We start from the raw sequence: 14844 nt of genomic DNA, 5'->3' as shown, positions 1-14844 counted from the left end.
ATATATATACTAGATGGTGGCCCGATTCTAACGCATTGGGTATTCTAGAATATGTATGTAGCTTATTTATGAAGTTTTAATAATAATGCAATAATGCACCCCCAAATCCTGATATGCATGGTCCTCTCACCCCCCAATCCTGATATGCATGGTACCCCTCCCACCTATCCTGGTATGCATGGACCTTCCCCCCTATCCTGGTATGCATGGTCCTCTCACCCCCCAATCCTGATATGCATGGTCCCCCCCCTTTCCTGGTATGCATGGTCCCTCCCCCATTGCTGGTATGCGTGGTCTCCCTCCCCCCATTGCTGGTATGCGTGGTCTCCCCCCATTGCTGGTATGCATGGTCTCCCTCCCCCCATTGCTGCCATGCATGGTCTCCCTCCCCCCATTGCTGGTATACATGGTCTCCCTTCCCCCCATTGCTGGCATGCATGGTCTCCCCCCCATTGCTGGTATGCATGGTCTCCCCCCATTGCTGGTATGCATGTTCTCCCCCCCATTGCTGGTAGGCATGGTCTCCCTCCCCCCATTGTTGGTATGCATGGTCTCCCTCCCCCCATTGCTGGTATGCATGGTCTCCCTCACCCCCCATTGCTGGTATGCATGGTCTCCCCCCATTGCTGGTATGCATGGTCTCCCTCCCCCCCATTGTTGGTATGCACGGTCTCCCTCCCCCAATTGCTAGTATGCATGGTCTCCCTCCCCCCATTGCTGGTATGCATGGTCTCCCACCATTGCTGGTATGCATGGTCTCCCTCCCCCCATTGCTGCCATGCATGGTCTCCCTCCCCCCATTGCTGGTATGCATGGTCTCCCTTCCCCCTATTGCTGGTATGCATGCTCTCCCCCCATTGCTGGTATGCATGCTCTCCCCCCATTGCTGGTATGCATGGTCTCCCCCCCATTGCTGGTATGCATGGTCTCCCCCCATTGCTGGTATGCATGGTCTCCCTCCCCCCATTGCTGGTATGCATGGTCTCCCTCCCCCCCATTGCTGGTATGCATGATCTCCATCCCCCATTCCTGGTATGCATGGTAAACCCTCCCCCTCATTGCTGGTATGCGTGGTCCCCCCCAATTGCTGGTATGCGTCGTCTCCCTCCCTCCATTGCTGGTATGTGTGGTCTCCCTCCCCCATTGCTGGTATGCGTGGTCTCCCTCTCCCCCCCTTTGCTGGTATGCATGGTCTCTCTCATCCCCCTTTCCTGGTATGCGTGGTCACTGTTAAAAAAAATAGTTATATACTCACCTTCCGACGGCCCACGATCTCCACTCCACGCGCCCAGCCTCGCAGTCCCAGTAATGCATTGCACGAAACACCGCTGATGATGTCACGCTCTCGCGAGAGTGGCGTCATCTCCAGTCTTAAGCGCAAGGCATTACTGGGACCACGAGGCCGGGCACGTGGAAAGAAGATCGGAGGCCGTCGGAAGCTGAGAATAACCTTTTTTTTATTTTAATTCTATTTTTTACAGATTAAGGCCTGCGCCCGATTGAGCGCGGCGCCCGACTGTGCCTGCTGCTGATTGGTCGTGGCCTGGCGGCCGCAACCAATCAGCGGCAGGCGCAGCTTACTGTTACAAACAGCTGCGCCTGTCGCTGATTGGTTGCGGCCTGGCGGCCACAACCAATCAGCGACCCGCGATTTCGGTTGCAGACAGACATGATAAGACGATATATATATATGTATACCTAGAAGCTGGTGTGGAAACAGGCACAAGAGGGCCCCTGTGCAAGAACAGTGTACATGCCTTTTCAGTCTAATAGCTCATTATAATGATTAATTCTACCTGCTTTGGAGGTAGTAGTGGCCCCCTTACCTCTTAGGCCCCTCTGCAGCTGCACTGGTTGCATCAATAGTAAGTCAGCCCCTGCCTAGAAGGTCAATATAGGAAAATAGGAAATACTTACCAAGAAGGGTTAGTATAAGGAGCCATAATAGCTGTACTTTATATCCAGTATACACATGTGGATGTCATTGTGAATTGTGAAATCTTTGATTCTGCTATGTTAAGGACTATGTTAAGGACTACTCACGGACAAGCCGTGAGGCAGGGTAGTCAAGTAGAGGTATGGGGTCAGATAACAAGCTAGCTTGTTGTAAACTATGTGGAAAGACATGGGTGTAGTCAAGTCATGTGCGAAGTCAGAATTCAAGGAATGTAGCGTTTGAAGACAAAGTGGCTAGGCAAACAGATGGTCAAAGGAAAATCCAAAGTTGGTTAACAAAGATCAGAATATACTCAGAACACAGTGCAAAAACACACCATGTGAACAAAACTACAACTGGCAGTTATTAGAAGTAGAGAGCCAGGTAAATAGCCAGGTAATCACTCCTAACAGGAGACACATGAAGTAAACCCCGCACTCCCCGGCCCTGATTGGGCAACTGGACTTTTGCTCACAACTCTGACAGCACAGAGCACACTTCCAATTGGATGGCTGAGCTGTCCATCATCATACTGACAGGTCAGGGCGCCCCAGCCCTAGATTGGATAGCTGAACTGTCACTCACTGCATCCAGACACACCAATAGGAATCGTGAAACTACCAGGTTGATCCTGCCAGTAGCATATACTTGTCACAACGTTTAAGCCATGCACATGTAATGAATATTACTTACACTTGCATGACTTAATCTTTGAGACAACCATATGCATATTTTTGCAGCATAATTACAATTCATGGTATTGTCATTTTTTTCGTTATTTTTTAACTGGTTATATTTTTCTGTTTCACTTCTCTCAGGTGGAAAATGTCCAAAAGCTTGCCCCGAGCACTGTTGGGGTCCATTAGAGAACCAATGCCAGAGACGTAAGTTACGTCATTCTTGTTATATTGTTCTTATTCACTCTGTTCTCTGTATCATTGGTTAACCTGAAAATATTGACCTATTGAAATGTTTACTTGATCTTTTAACATGTTTCTAATAATTATCAAACGTAATAATCTCTTAAGGGGGGTTCCATGCTCACAATATTGACAAGTTTTGGGAGAGGCCATTTTTTATCAAAACAGTGGAGATGTGACTCTCGTTAACCCTGAAGATCAGCTTTTTGTCAACATTACAGCAATTGGTCATCCACACCACTTAACATTAAATTTGCAAATGGAAGAAGCAAAAAGTCAAGATGAATCAAGATGTTTAGAAAATTTTTGCTTCCATTTCTTCATATCATTAATATGTCTATCCATCCTGTGATTTTCTTAATTTCACAATTTCTCCTTCTTGGTTTTGCCATTCAACCCTGCTATTCTGCTCGTTACCACTATACACTTGTTATGTTCCAGTCATTTTTGACCGGACCTAATAAAGTCTTGACTTTTAGCTAATTTAAGTGTTTTAATTGAATAATTTTTGCAGTATTATATTGTATGTGAACCTGGTTGTTTATAAACAAATGAAAAATGGAAAGAAAAACTTACTTTTTTTTTTGTGTTAAAACATTTAACATAGCTTTATTGGAATATTTATGCATATTTGCATATACACAAACAATTATTTATCCAACTGTAACCAATAATAATACAATGAGAGAACAAACTATTACCAGTTTTACAACAATAAACACAATTAGGGCCCCATCACACATTGAGAAATCCACTGCGATTGTGATGCTGGAGCATTTCAAACAAGACCATCCATATAAGCATGCACTTATTCTATCATTGCTGCTTTACACTATACCATCTAATCAAAAGAATTGAATACTTTGACAATAAAAAAATAGTTTATCTGCTACATACCTGTAACGATGATCCTTCAGAACACTGTTGTCTGCATATGTCCTCTCTGCTTTCTCCAGCTGGACTGAAAATGAAACTGGATAGACTACTATGGCAATTGTCTACTGATAAGATAAAATAAAACACCCCCCACTAGAGTTGAGCGAAACGGGTCAAAAAATTTCAAAAGTCGCCGACTTTTGGTAAAGTCGGGTTTCATGAAACGAAACCCGACCCTAGGGTGAGGTCGGCCACGAGCTCGGCGACTTTAGCGCCAAAGTCGAGTTTCAAAAGTTTATTTTCCGCCCTTTTTCAGCCAATCAGGATCCACGGACACTGTGGGCAACGTGATGACATAGGCAGGGGTCACCACCATCTTTGAGAAGGGCATGCAAGTGATTGGCTTGCTTTGGGGGGCGTCACAGGGGGTATAAAAGGGCGTGCACGCCGACCGCCATGTTACTCATGCTGATCTCAGAATAGGGAGAGCTGCTACTGCTGCTGATTCTGTAGGGAGAGCGTTAGACAGGGAAGAAGACACCAAAAACTACTTCTGCTGCTAGCGATTTTGCCTGTACAACACACCAGTCACTGTGTGTGCAGTGCAAGTGGAGGCTATATTTTGCTGGATCAGCTGTGTTGGTTGTTAGGCTGCCTTATAAGGCTTCCTGATAGCTGCATTGCTGTTTTCCCACTGCTCTGCAAACTGCTTTTTTAAAAGCAATCCAAATTTTTTTTTTGTCCTGGTGAGGTACTGAGCGTGCATTTTTTCACACCATACAGCGGTGTACGCTCCTCGCACAGTACCGTGTAACGGCTGTTATCACGGCCACAGTGAAGCTATCTGTGTGTGACTCTGTAAGAATAAGTCAAGGACATGTTCCGTTCTTACAGACCTCCACCTTCTAGTTTTGTCTGCTTTTCAAACTGTTAAGTATATTTGCTGTTTGATCACATTCAAAACTATAGAGAGACAGCGTGTGTCAGTCCGTATACTTAAAAAACACAGAGCTTGACAATTTTACAGACACCGGACAGCGGTGTACGTGCACGCTCCTCTCTCAGTACCGTGTAACGGCTGTTATCACGGCCACAGTGAAGCTATCTGTGTGTGACTCTGTAAGAATAAGTCGAGGACATGTTCCGTTCTTACAGACCTCCACCTTCTAGTTTTGTCTGCTTTTCAAACAGTTAAGTATATTTGCTGTTTGATCACATTCAAAACTATAGAGAGACAGCGTGTGTCAGTCCGTATACTTAAAAAACACGGAGCTTGACAATTTTATGGACACCGGACAGCGGTGTATGTGCACGCTCCTCTCTCAGTACCGTGTAACGGCTGTTATCACGGCCACAGTGAAGCTATCTGTGTGTCACTCTGTTAGGATAAGTCGAGGACATGTTCCGTTCTTACAGACCTACACTCTAGGGAGATTCCTATTCTGCCCAATTCTATATACACCTTGTAGTTTGTCATACACTAGCCAATTTCTGCCTGTGACATAGCGGTGTGATATTCACTGGGCCTCACACAATCCAACAGTGTCCACAAGTGTGTTCAGAAATTCTACATCTCCCCTGTCCTATAGTGACATTTTTCACACCTGCAACATTGAGCCTGTGACATAGCGGTGTGATATTAACTGGGCCTCACACAATCCAACAGTGTCCACAAGTGTGTTCAGAAATTCTACGTCTCCCCTGTCCTATATACACCTTGTACCTTGTTTTACATTACTATATAGTTTGTGGGATTTTGTGTACATTTTTACCAAAAATGAGGAAGGCTGGTGGAAGAGGCCGTGGAATTGGGCGGGGGTTGTCAGCTGGTAATGATGGTGTTGGTGGTAGATCTGATGGTAGTGGCAAAAGCAAAATAGGACCGAATGCAGGAGGTGTTGAGCCTGCGTCATCGTCTGGCTCCACAAGGCCTCGAAGGCTTAGTTTTCTAGGAGTTGGCAAGCCGCTTTTAAAGCCAGAGCTTCAGGAAAAAGTTTTGGCTTACATTGCTGACTCAGCCTCAAGCTCTATCGCCTCCTCTTCTGAAGTTGTAAAAAATAAAAGCACTGAGTCGTCATTGGAGGCTCATGTTCATGAACCACACCTTTCCTTGTGTCCTTCACCCCAACCAAGATTGAAGGATGACGCAGGCCATACAACTGATTACTCCATGGAGCTGTTTTCACATACCATGCCTGGGTTATCAAGTGAAATGGTGAATTACCCAGACCAAGATGAATCTGACATGGAGTGCACTGATGCACAGCCACTGATAGATGATTCTGCTGGTACATTCACTCAGAGCACTACATTGTCCTCGCAGTGTAATGAGCCAGATTCTGACCCTGATGAGACTCAGGTGCCCCTTCCCGCATACTATACCACCTTACACGGTGACACAGAGGAAGGTGCACATGACATTGAAGAGGAGGTGATGGATGACCCAGTTGTTGACCCAGATTGGCATCCATTGGGGGAAGAGGGTGCTGCATCCAATAGCTCAGATGAGGAGGAGGAGCATCCACAGCATACATCGACATCGCAACAGCTGTTATCTGGCAGGCCCGGAGCACTCCAAAGACAGGTTCCAAAAATCAAAAGAGTTGCTGGACAGCTTGTCCAGAGGGTCAAAATAGTACAGCGTGCTAGGCCGCAAAATGTCTTCCAAAGTCGGAAGAGTGCAGTGTGGCACTTTTTTGAACAAAATCCTCATGATCAGGCCAAGGTTATCTGTAAGAAGTGTGCAAAGACCTTTAGCCGAGGGAAAAATCTGAAAAATTTGAATACCAGTTGCATGCTTAGACATTTAACCAGCATGCACTTGCAAGCGTGGACACAACACCAAACCTCAAGTACCACATGTGCAACTGATCACAAAGAAGGTAGTCAGCAACGCTACATTGTTTCCCCCACTGTAAGCCCACCAGTTAGCACAGCAGCAAATGTTGAGGTGTCGTTGCAAGGCCAAAGCAATCAGGGAATCCCACTGTTATATCAACGAAAGACTGAATCTAGGCCATCAGAAAGAACACCAACTCCATCACCATCATCAACCCTCTCTCAGTCCGCCCTGTCCACCGCTAGTTCCACCATATGCAGCTCTCAAGTCCAGCTCACCCTCCCAGAGACTATGAGTAGGTCAAGAAAGTACTCAGCCTCTCATCCGCGTACACTGGGTTTGAACACCCACATTGCCAAACTAATCTCGTTAGAGATGATGCCCTATCGGTTGGTGGAAAGCGAAGCTTTCCGCGAACTCATGGCCTATGCAGTACCACGCTATGACCTACCAAGTCGCCACTTCTTCTCTCGCAAAGCCATCCCAGCCCTCCACCATCATGTGAAAGACCGCATTGTCCATGCACTCAAGCAGTTGGTGAGTTGAAAGGTGCACCTCACAACAGATGCATGGTCCAGTCGGCATGGCCAGGGCCGTTACGTGTCCATCACTGCGCACTTGGTTAGTGTGGTGGATGCAGGGTCCACAGGGGACAGCGGTGGTGGGACAGTGCTGCCTAGCCCACGGTATAGGAAACAGTTGGCTTTAGGCGTTCGACCCTCCTCCTCCTCCAGAAGCGAGAGCTCGTCCACAAAGTGCAGTCGTGCGAGCACTCCATCTGCAGCTGCCACTGTTGCACACGAGGTGTCCCCCTATCGAGCAGCTAGTGGAAAGCGTCAGCAGGCTGTGTTGCAGATGATGTGTTTGGGCGACAGACACACCGCGGAGGTGCTGGCCGAGTACTTTCAGCGACAAACTGAGTCATGGCTGGGCAGTATACATCTTGAGGCAGGCAAGGTAGTTAGCGATAACGGCCTTAATTTTGTGGCAGCCATAGCCCTTTGAAAACTCAGCCACATACCTTGCTTGGCTCACACCTTGAACCTGGTGGTGCAGTGCTTCCTCAAAAATTATCCGGAGTTAACAGCCCTACTCCAGAAGGTGCGAAGACTGTGCGCGCACATCTGCCGGTCGCCTGTACACTCCGTTCGTATGCAGAAGCTGCAGCGATTGCTCCACCTTCCCAACCACCGCCTCATTATCGACATTGCAACAAGGTGGAACTCCACCCTGCACATGGTTGAGTGGCTGTGCGAACAGAGGCAGGCCATAATGCATTTGTGGGAGGATACACGGCCAGGCACTTTGAGTGCAGACATGGAGTTGACAGGTGTACAGTGGTCGAAGCTGAAAGACCTCTGTAAAGTGTTTTGAGGAATGCACACGGCTGGTAAGCGCAGACGACGCCATCCTAAGCATGAGCATCCCACTTATGCGTCTGCTCATGCAAACTTTGACGCACCTTAAGGAGCAGGCGTCTGCAGCCAATGTTGACGAGGAGGAAGAGGAGGAGGGAATCCTTGATGACATTCAGCCATTGTCTGCTCAGGGACCTCTCCTGGACGAGGTGGAGGAAGAAGAGGAGGAGGAGGATGATGATGGGAATGATTACTTAGGGGAGGAGGATGCATCTCATGGGGCAAGTGAAAATGTTGGCATGGCAAGGTCTGGTACAGGGTTTGTGCGTGACTGGAGGGATGTGGATTTGCCAGAAAGTGCTCCTCCAGCCAGCACTCGCAGTGCATCATTGACACCAGGAATATTGGCCCACATGTCAGATTATACCTTGCAGATCCTAAAAAGGGACCCCCGCATTGCCAAAATGATGAACGATGACGACTACTGGTTGGCCAGCATCCTTGATCCACGCTATAAAGGCAAATTACAAACCATCAAGCCGCACGAGAACCTTGACCTAATATTGGCTAATAAACAAGCAACTCTGGTAAATCGGTTGCTTGAGGCATTCCCAGCACACAGCAGCGGTGATGGTTCTCACACGAGCCGTACGGGCCGGGAGCAGCTTGGCAGAGGTGTTCGTGGTGCACACAGCAGAAGTGGCGTTGGAGACAGGGGTTTCATGACAATGTTGTGGACTGATTTTTCAAGTACCGCTCACACAACTGGTAATACTGCATCAATGGAAAGTGACAGGAGACAGCAGTTGTCAACTATGGTTACAAACTACTTTTCCTCCCATATCGATGTTCTCCCACACAGGTGATTCCCCTTTGACTATTGGGCCGCTAAACTGGACACCTGGCCTGATTTGGCACAATATGCCTTACAGGAGCTCGCTTGCCCAGCTGCAAGTGTGCTATCGGAAAGAGTCTTCAGTGCAGCTGGATTAATCCTGACAGAAAAAAGGACCCGTCTGTCAACCCAAAATGTGGATAATCTAACCTTCATTAAAATGAACCATGCATGGGTTTCCAAGGATTTTGTCCCACCTTCCCCTGATGACACATAGGGTGACAGAAAATGGCTTGCTTTGGTCCTCCTCTTCCTGGGACTTGAACAATTTCGCCTTTTGCATCAGCTGAATGTCCAACATCAACAAATGCCACTTTCTAAAACTCCCTAACTGTGCTGCCTCCCCCCATGGCCGGGGTCACCACCTAGCTCACGAAACCGTGCTAGTGCCGTTGCCCTGGACAGGTGGGTAGGCCGACTCTTGGGCACGGGCACTGGCACAGGGTTCCTCATAGTGCAATCAAGTGTCTCTGACGGTGGTGGTGCACACACGCCGTCAGACACACCGCCGTACTATGAGGAGCCCAGTGCCAGTACCGACGCCCACGATTGGGCCCCCCTTGCTTGGGCAGGGCCTCAGCATTTGTAATCTTTACCTCTTCCTGCTCCTCCGCTGTGTAGTCTGGGCCGTCAAATCCATACTGGGCCTGACACCGTCTGAGCCTGCCTCCTGATCTATAGACATATATTTTGAATGTGTACACTATGCTATCCATACATGTTATCCGGGGATACGGTACCCTTTCTCACCTTTGTGCAATCACGTGTAATCCATACTGGGCCTGACACCGTTTGACCCTGCCTCCTGATCTATAGACATATATTTTGAATGTGTACACTATGCTATCCATACATGTTATCCGGGGATACGGTACCCTTTCTCACCTTTGTGCAATCACGTGTAATCCATACTGGGCCTGACACCGTCTGAGCCTGCCTCCTGATCTATAGACATATATTTTGAATGTGTACACTGTGCTATCCATACATGTTATCCGGGGATACGGTACCCATTCTCACCTTTGTGCAATCACGTGTAATCCATACTGGGCCTGACACCGTCTGAGCCTGCCTCCTGATCTATAGACATATATTTTGAATGTGTACACTATGCTAACCATACATGTTATCCGGGGATACGGTACCCTTTCTCACCTTTGTGCAATCACGTGTAATCCATACTGGGCCTGACACCATTTGAGCCTGCCTCCTGATCTACAGACATATATTTTGAATGTGTACACTATGCTATCCATACATGTTATCCAGTGATACGGTACCCTTTCTCACCTCTGTGCAATCACGTGTAATCCATACTGGGCCTGACACCGTCTGAGCCTGCCTCCTGATCTATAGACATATATTTTGAATGTGTACACTATGCTATCCATATATGTTATCCGGGGATACAGGACCCTTTCTCACCTTTGTGCAATCACGTGTAATCCATACTGGGCCTGACACCGTCTGAGCTTGCCTCCTGATCTATAGACATATATTTTGAATGTGTACACTATGCTATCCATACATGTTATCCGGGGATACGGTACCCTTTCTTACCTTTGTGCAATCACGTGTAATCCATACTGGGCCTGACACCGTCTGAGCCTGCCTCCTGATCTATAGACATATATTTTGAATGTGTACACTATGCTATCCATACATGTTATCCGGGGATACAGTACCCTTTCTCACCTTTGTGCAATCACGTGTAATCCATACTGGGCCTGACACCGTCTGAGCCTGCCTCCTGATCTATAGACATATATTTTGAATGTGTACACTATGCTATCCATACATGTTATCCGGGGTTACAGTACCCTTTCTCACCTTTGTGCAATCACGTGTAATCCATACTGGGCCTGACACCGTCTGAGCCTGCCTCCTGATCTATAGACATATATTTTGAATGTGTACACTATGCTATCCATACATGTTATCCGGGGATACGGTACCCTTTCTCATCTTTGTGCCATCACGTGTAATCCATACTGGGCCTGAGAACGGCTGGCGAGCTGTTAAGCAAGCTACAGCACCTGTGGTTTGCACACGTAAGTTTTTCATTTTTTCAGGAATGACGGTTAGGCCTAATTCCGGAACTGCGGTTGACCTGCACTTACTGGGAAATCATTGTTCGCGGGTAATAATTGTAATCCCAGATCCCATCACTAACGTTGTTCAGCGGGTTATCTGCACCTGTAAGCGACAAACGCTGGCCTTTTCAGTGTACCGCACATGCAGCCACGGACATGTAAGGGCTTGACACACCAGTTATTGGCCAATCTCATGTGCCAGAGCCTCGCGTGTCCCTCTAGTAAGCCGGAATCGGACCGCGGGGCATGACGGAGTCTCGTTCGTTAACGGAATTAAGCTTGCAATGTGTGCATCATTTTTGTTGCTGGATGGTTGAGGTTGCCCGTGTTGAGTCAAATTACGCCGTAGGCTCCACTCCTGGTGGTGCCCTTCTGGACATTCCTTTAAGGTTCAGCTTTGCAACCATACTGCCCACGTAAAACAAACACTTTGCCTTCATGAACGCTGTTTGGAGGGTCGTGACTCGTGGGAATAACGCCGCCCAATCAGTTAACCTGCTAGAGAGATCCTTCGTTGCTCCCAAGCATGACATCACACTCCCTAGGAGGAAGGTAATGCCACTGTGGCGACTGTACTCCTGGGGGCGACACAAGTGCACTGATGCCCAGCCACTGCTCGATGAATCTGCTGGTACATTGACCCAGACAACTACATTCCCCTCGCACGCTACACGGCCTGAATCTGACCCTAATGAAACTCAGGTTACCCTTCCTATATACAGTTCCATCTTACACGGTGACAAAGAGGAAGCTGCAGATGAAAGTGCAGGTTCGGCCCACCCGCCGTCAGACACACCACCGTACTATCAGGGGCCCTGTGCCAGTGCCGTCGCCAATGAGTGGGCCCCCCCTGCTTGCTCAGGATCACAGCACTTGCAAGGTTGAAATACTGTGCAGTGAGATGGAAGATGGGGACGGCGAGGAGTCCAGACTAGTACAGGGATTCCCTAGCGAGGAGACTTATTTCATTGTTTTCAATGTTGGGACAGCAATTTTTGGGGAGCACTATACTCTGGAGAATGATAGATTGGGCCCACCATACACTGGAACATTCCAAAGGTGGACATCAGACACTGGAGCAGAATTTACAGGGCCCATTATACACTAGAGCATTAGAAATGGGGCCCATTATGTTTGGAGCATTATTTGGGCCCATAAGACAGTGGAGCTTCATCCATGGGGACCAACATATACTGTAGCATTATGTGGAGCGCATCATATACTGTTTCAAACATTATATCGGACCAATGATTCTGTATGGAGAAATAGATGGGCCTCGTCATGAGATGTAAAAAGTGAAGTATTTTTCATTGTACTATACCGCTATTTCTCTGCCGTATCGGAGCATTATGAGTTGTGGTATGTGTTAAAGGGGCGCTCTTTCACCCAGGGCACATGAAAACCTGGAGCCAGCCCTACCCCCCCACAACTTTAGCCAAATAACCCCCATTTTTCAGTGCCTAACTTGTATTATGAAGTAAATTAAGGTTGACAAGCTTAAGTAATAAGAATTGATGCTTTTGGCATTCAAATGGGCACTGTAGGTGTGTTTCCTGTCCTCCTCTCACTGCCGACTTTAATTCCCCATTGACTTACATTGGGTTTCGTGTTTCGGTTGGACCCCCGACTTTTCCCTATAGTCGGCCGATTTTGCTCGACCCGACTTTTGGAAAAGTCGGGTTTCATGAAACGAAACGCGACCCTAAAAAAGCAAAAGTCGCTCAACTCTACCCCCCACCCTTTAGGATAAGAGCTCAGAGTAAAGCAAACACACTTTTCAGACAGAATTTATTAGTACTCTTTCAGGTCAGCATTTCACAGAAATTAGATCAGGGAAAACAAGTAAAAAAAGAGAATATGTAATTGAACTATTTTACATGAACAGCAGGGTAAAAATATTTGGCACACAACTATACTGGAAGGTAATCCATCAGCAGTATTGTAATGAGAAAATGTATGTATGTGTAAATCTGCATGGACCAAAAGGACCTAAATAAATTGATAAATAGTAGTAGATGTAATAGTCCAAAATGAGATTATAGCTCCTTTATTTTACTCATAAAATGGCTGGAGATCACTATAAAAGGCTATCGGTCATTTTTGACCGAACAGTACCAGTGTATAAAAAATTGTGGAGCAAAAAGTAAACAAAAAAAAAAGGTACCCATAGTAAGAACCCCTCCAATGAGGAAAAGTCAATCAACCACAAGTTTCAGAACCACATCTTAAATATTTTAAAAATATTAAAGTTCAAAATCGGTCGTTTTTTACCGAACATAACAGCAAGGTTAAAAGCTGTATAGTATGTGTTACAATGAAAGAGTTTTAGTAAATTTTGATATTATTGGCCTACTACTACTGCAGTATATTTGGTGGTGGCTTTATGTGGTATTGCAACTCAGTCCCAATCATTTGAATGGGATTGCATTAGAGTATTGCAGTGCCAGACACTACAAAATGTAGCTCATGGGCAATGAACATGTCTTTATTCACATGGGTGAGTTACAGAGGAATAAAATCAAGACTTTCTTGGTAGCAGTGACATCAATGCGTCTCGAGTGACCAGGCATTCTTAGATCTTGAGTAAGGGTGACTGGTCACTTGAATTGACTATGAAAGTCTTGGCTTTAGTCCTCTGTTAAACACCTATGTGAATTAAAGACAAGTTCATTAGCTGTGACCTTGATCTTCTTCCAATTGATTGCTTTCACGCTGTGACAGAGCAGTTTTCCATGCTTTGAGCTACAAGGATATAATAATGGTGAGCTGGATAACTTTCCACTAAATTATATATATTGCTATGGTTGGTAAACATCAAAGGGGAATGTGGCACTTGCCGTAGCATTATATATACTAGACTAATCTCAGTTGAACCCACTGATATCAACGGGTTCAACCAATTTTCTAATGTGTATGGGAGTGCTGGATTACTGATGATCAGGCAAGATGTTGCTTGGGCATGTTCGATATCGGTCTGCAAATCACATTGTTCTCCTGGAGAAAAGCTGCCAGGAATAATGTTCCAAAATGTGAATTCAACTTTTGAGTTAAAATTTTCAACAAGCTCTCTAACAATGGTAATTATAAGGACTTGTAGTGACACGGGCCCAGTGTCACTGCGGTTAAGCTTGGGGATGCTAACAGGGAAGGTGCACCACTAGACAGAGTGTGCGGAGACTGAGGAGTGAAGTGCACACATGACCCTGAGCTTAGCCTGTCATGTGATCACAGGGGTGGTGCTAACCGTTCACATGACCGCAAGGGACGGAGCTACCCAGCGCAAGGACAGGGAGCTGGACGAGGGCACAAAAAACAAAAGACAAAACCAATAATGTAGTTAGAGAGCAAAGCCGAGGGTCAGAAGCCAAACGGGAACGAGGTAACTGGGGACAAGACAGACGAGTAACCAGAGGCAAGCCAAGTGGTCAGATTACCAGGAGGGACGAGTCAGTACTGAGCAGAAAGACAGAGACAATAGTCAGGGGGAAAACCTGGTCATACACAGCAAACAGACACATGCAGAGGAACAATGATACAGAGAGTAACCTGGGTCAGCATCCTCAAACCGAGTAGGTGGAAGCATTACCGACACTGAACCCAGGAACTACTAGCATTAAATCGACGCCCCAGAACCAAAGAGAGGAACCAAAGAGAGGCGGACAGACTTAACCCTGACCTGACCAGGATGGAGCCAGAACCACCACATCCTGAGTCATGACAGTACCCTTCACTCAATGGGGGGCCACCGGACCCCCTGGTTTACCAGGAATTCGGGCATGAAAAGACCGCACCAGATGATCATCATGAACCGATCAAGCAGGAACCCAAGATCGGTCCTCCGGACTGTACCCGTTCCAATGCACAAGATGCTGAAGGGAACGATGAACCATCCAGGAATCCACGATGCATTCCATCTCATACTCTTCC

The 14844-nt window shown here is 46.9% G+C and overlaps 1 protein-coding gene across 1 annotated transcript in view; it reads left to right on the top strand.

The window, feature by feature from the left end:
- The window catches only part of ERBB4 (erb-b2 receptor tyrosine kinase 4), a 1457122-nt gene that overhangs the window by 974726 nt on the left and 467552 nt on the right, over window positions 1–14844 (top strand). Inside the window, exon 5 of the mRNA XM_073553209.1 lies at window positions 2755–2820. Coding sequence (XP_073409310.1) covers window positions 2755–2820 — 66 coding nt within the window. The remainder of the gene's footprint in view (window positions 1–2754; window positions 2821–14844) is intronic.

Source organism: Dendrobates tinctorius, unplaced genomic scaffold, assembly GCF_039654945.1.
Source record: "Dendrobates tinctorius isolate UK_male_01 unplaced genomic scaffold, ASM3965494v1 ptg000199l, whole genome shotgun sequence".
Lineage (NCBI taxonomy): Eukaryota > Metazoa > Chordata > Amphibia > Anura > Dendrobatidae > Dendrobates > Dendrobates tinctorius.
The sequence above is the reverse complement of the archived record's forward strand: the minus strand, read 5'-3'. Positions and strand labels throughout refer to the sequence as shown.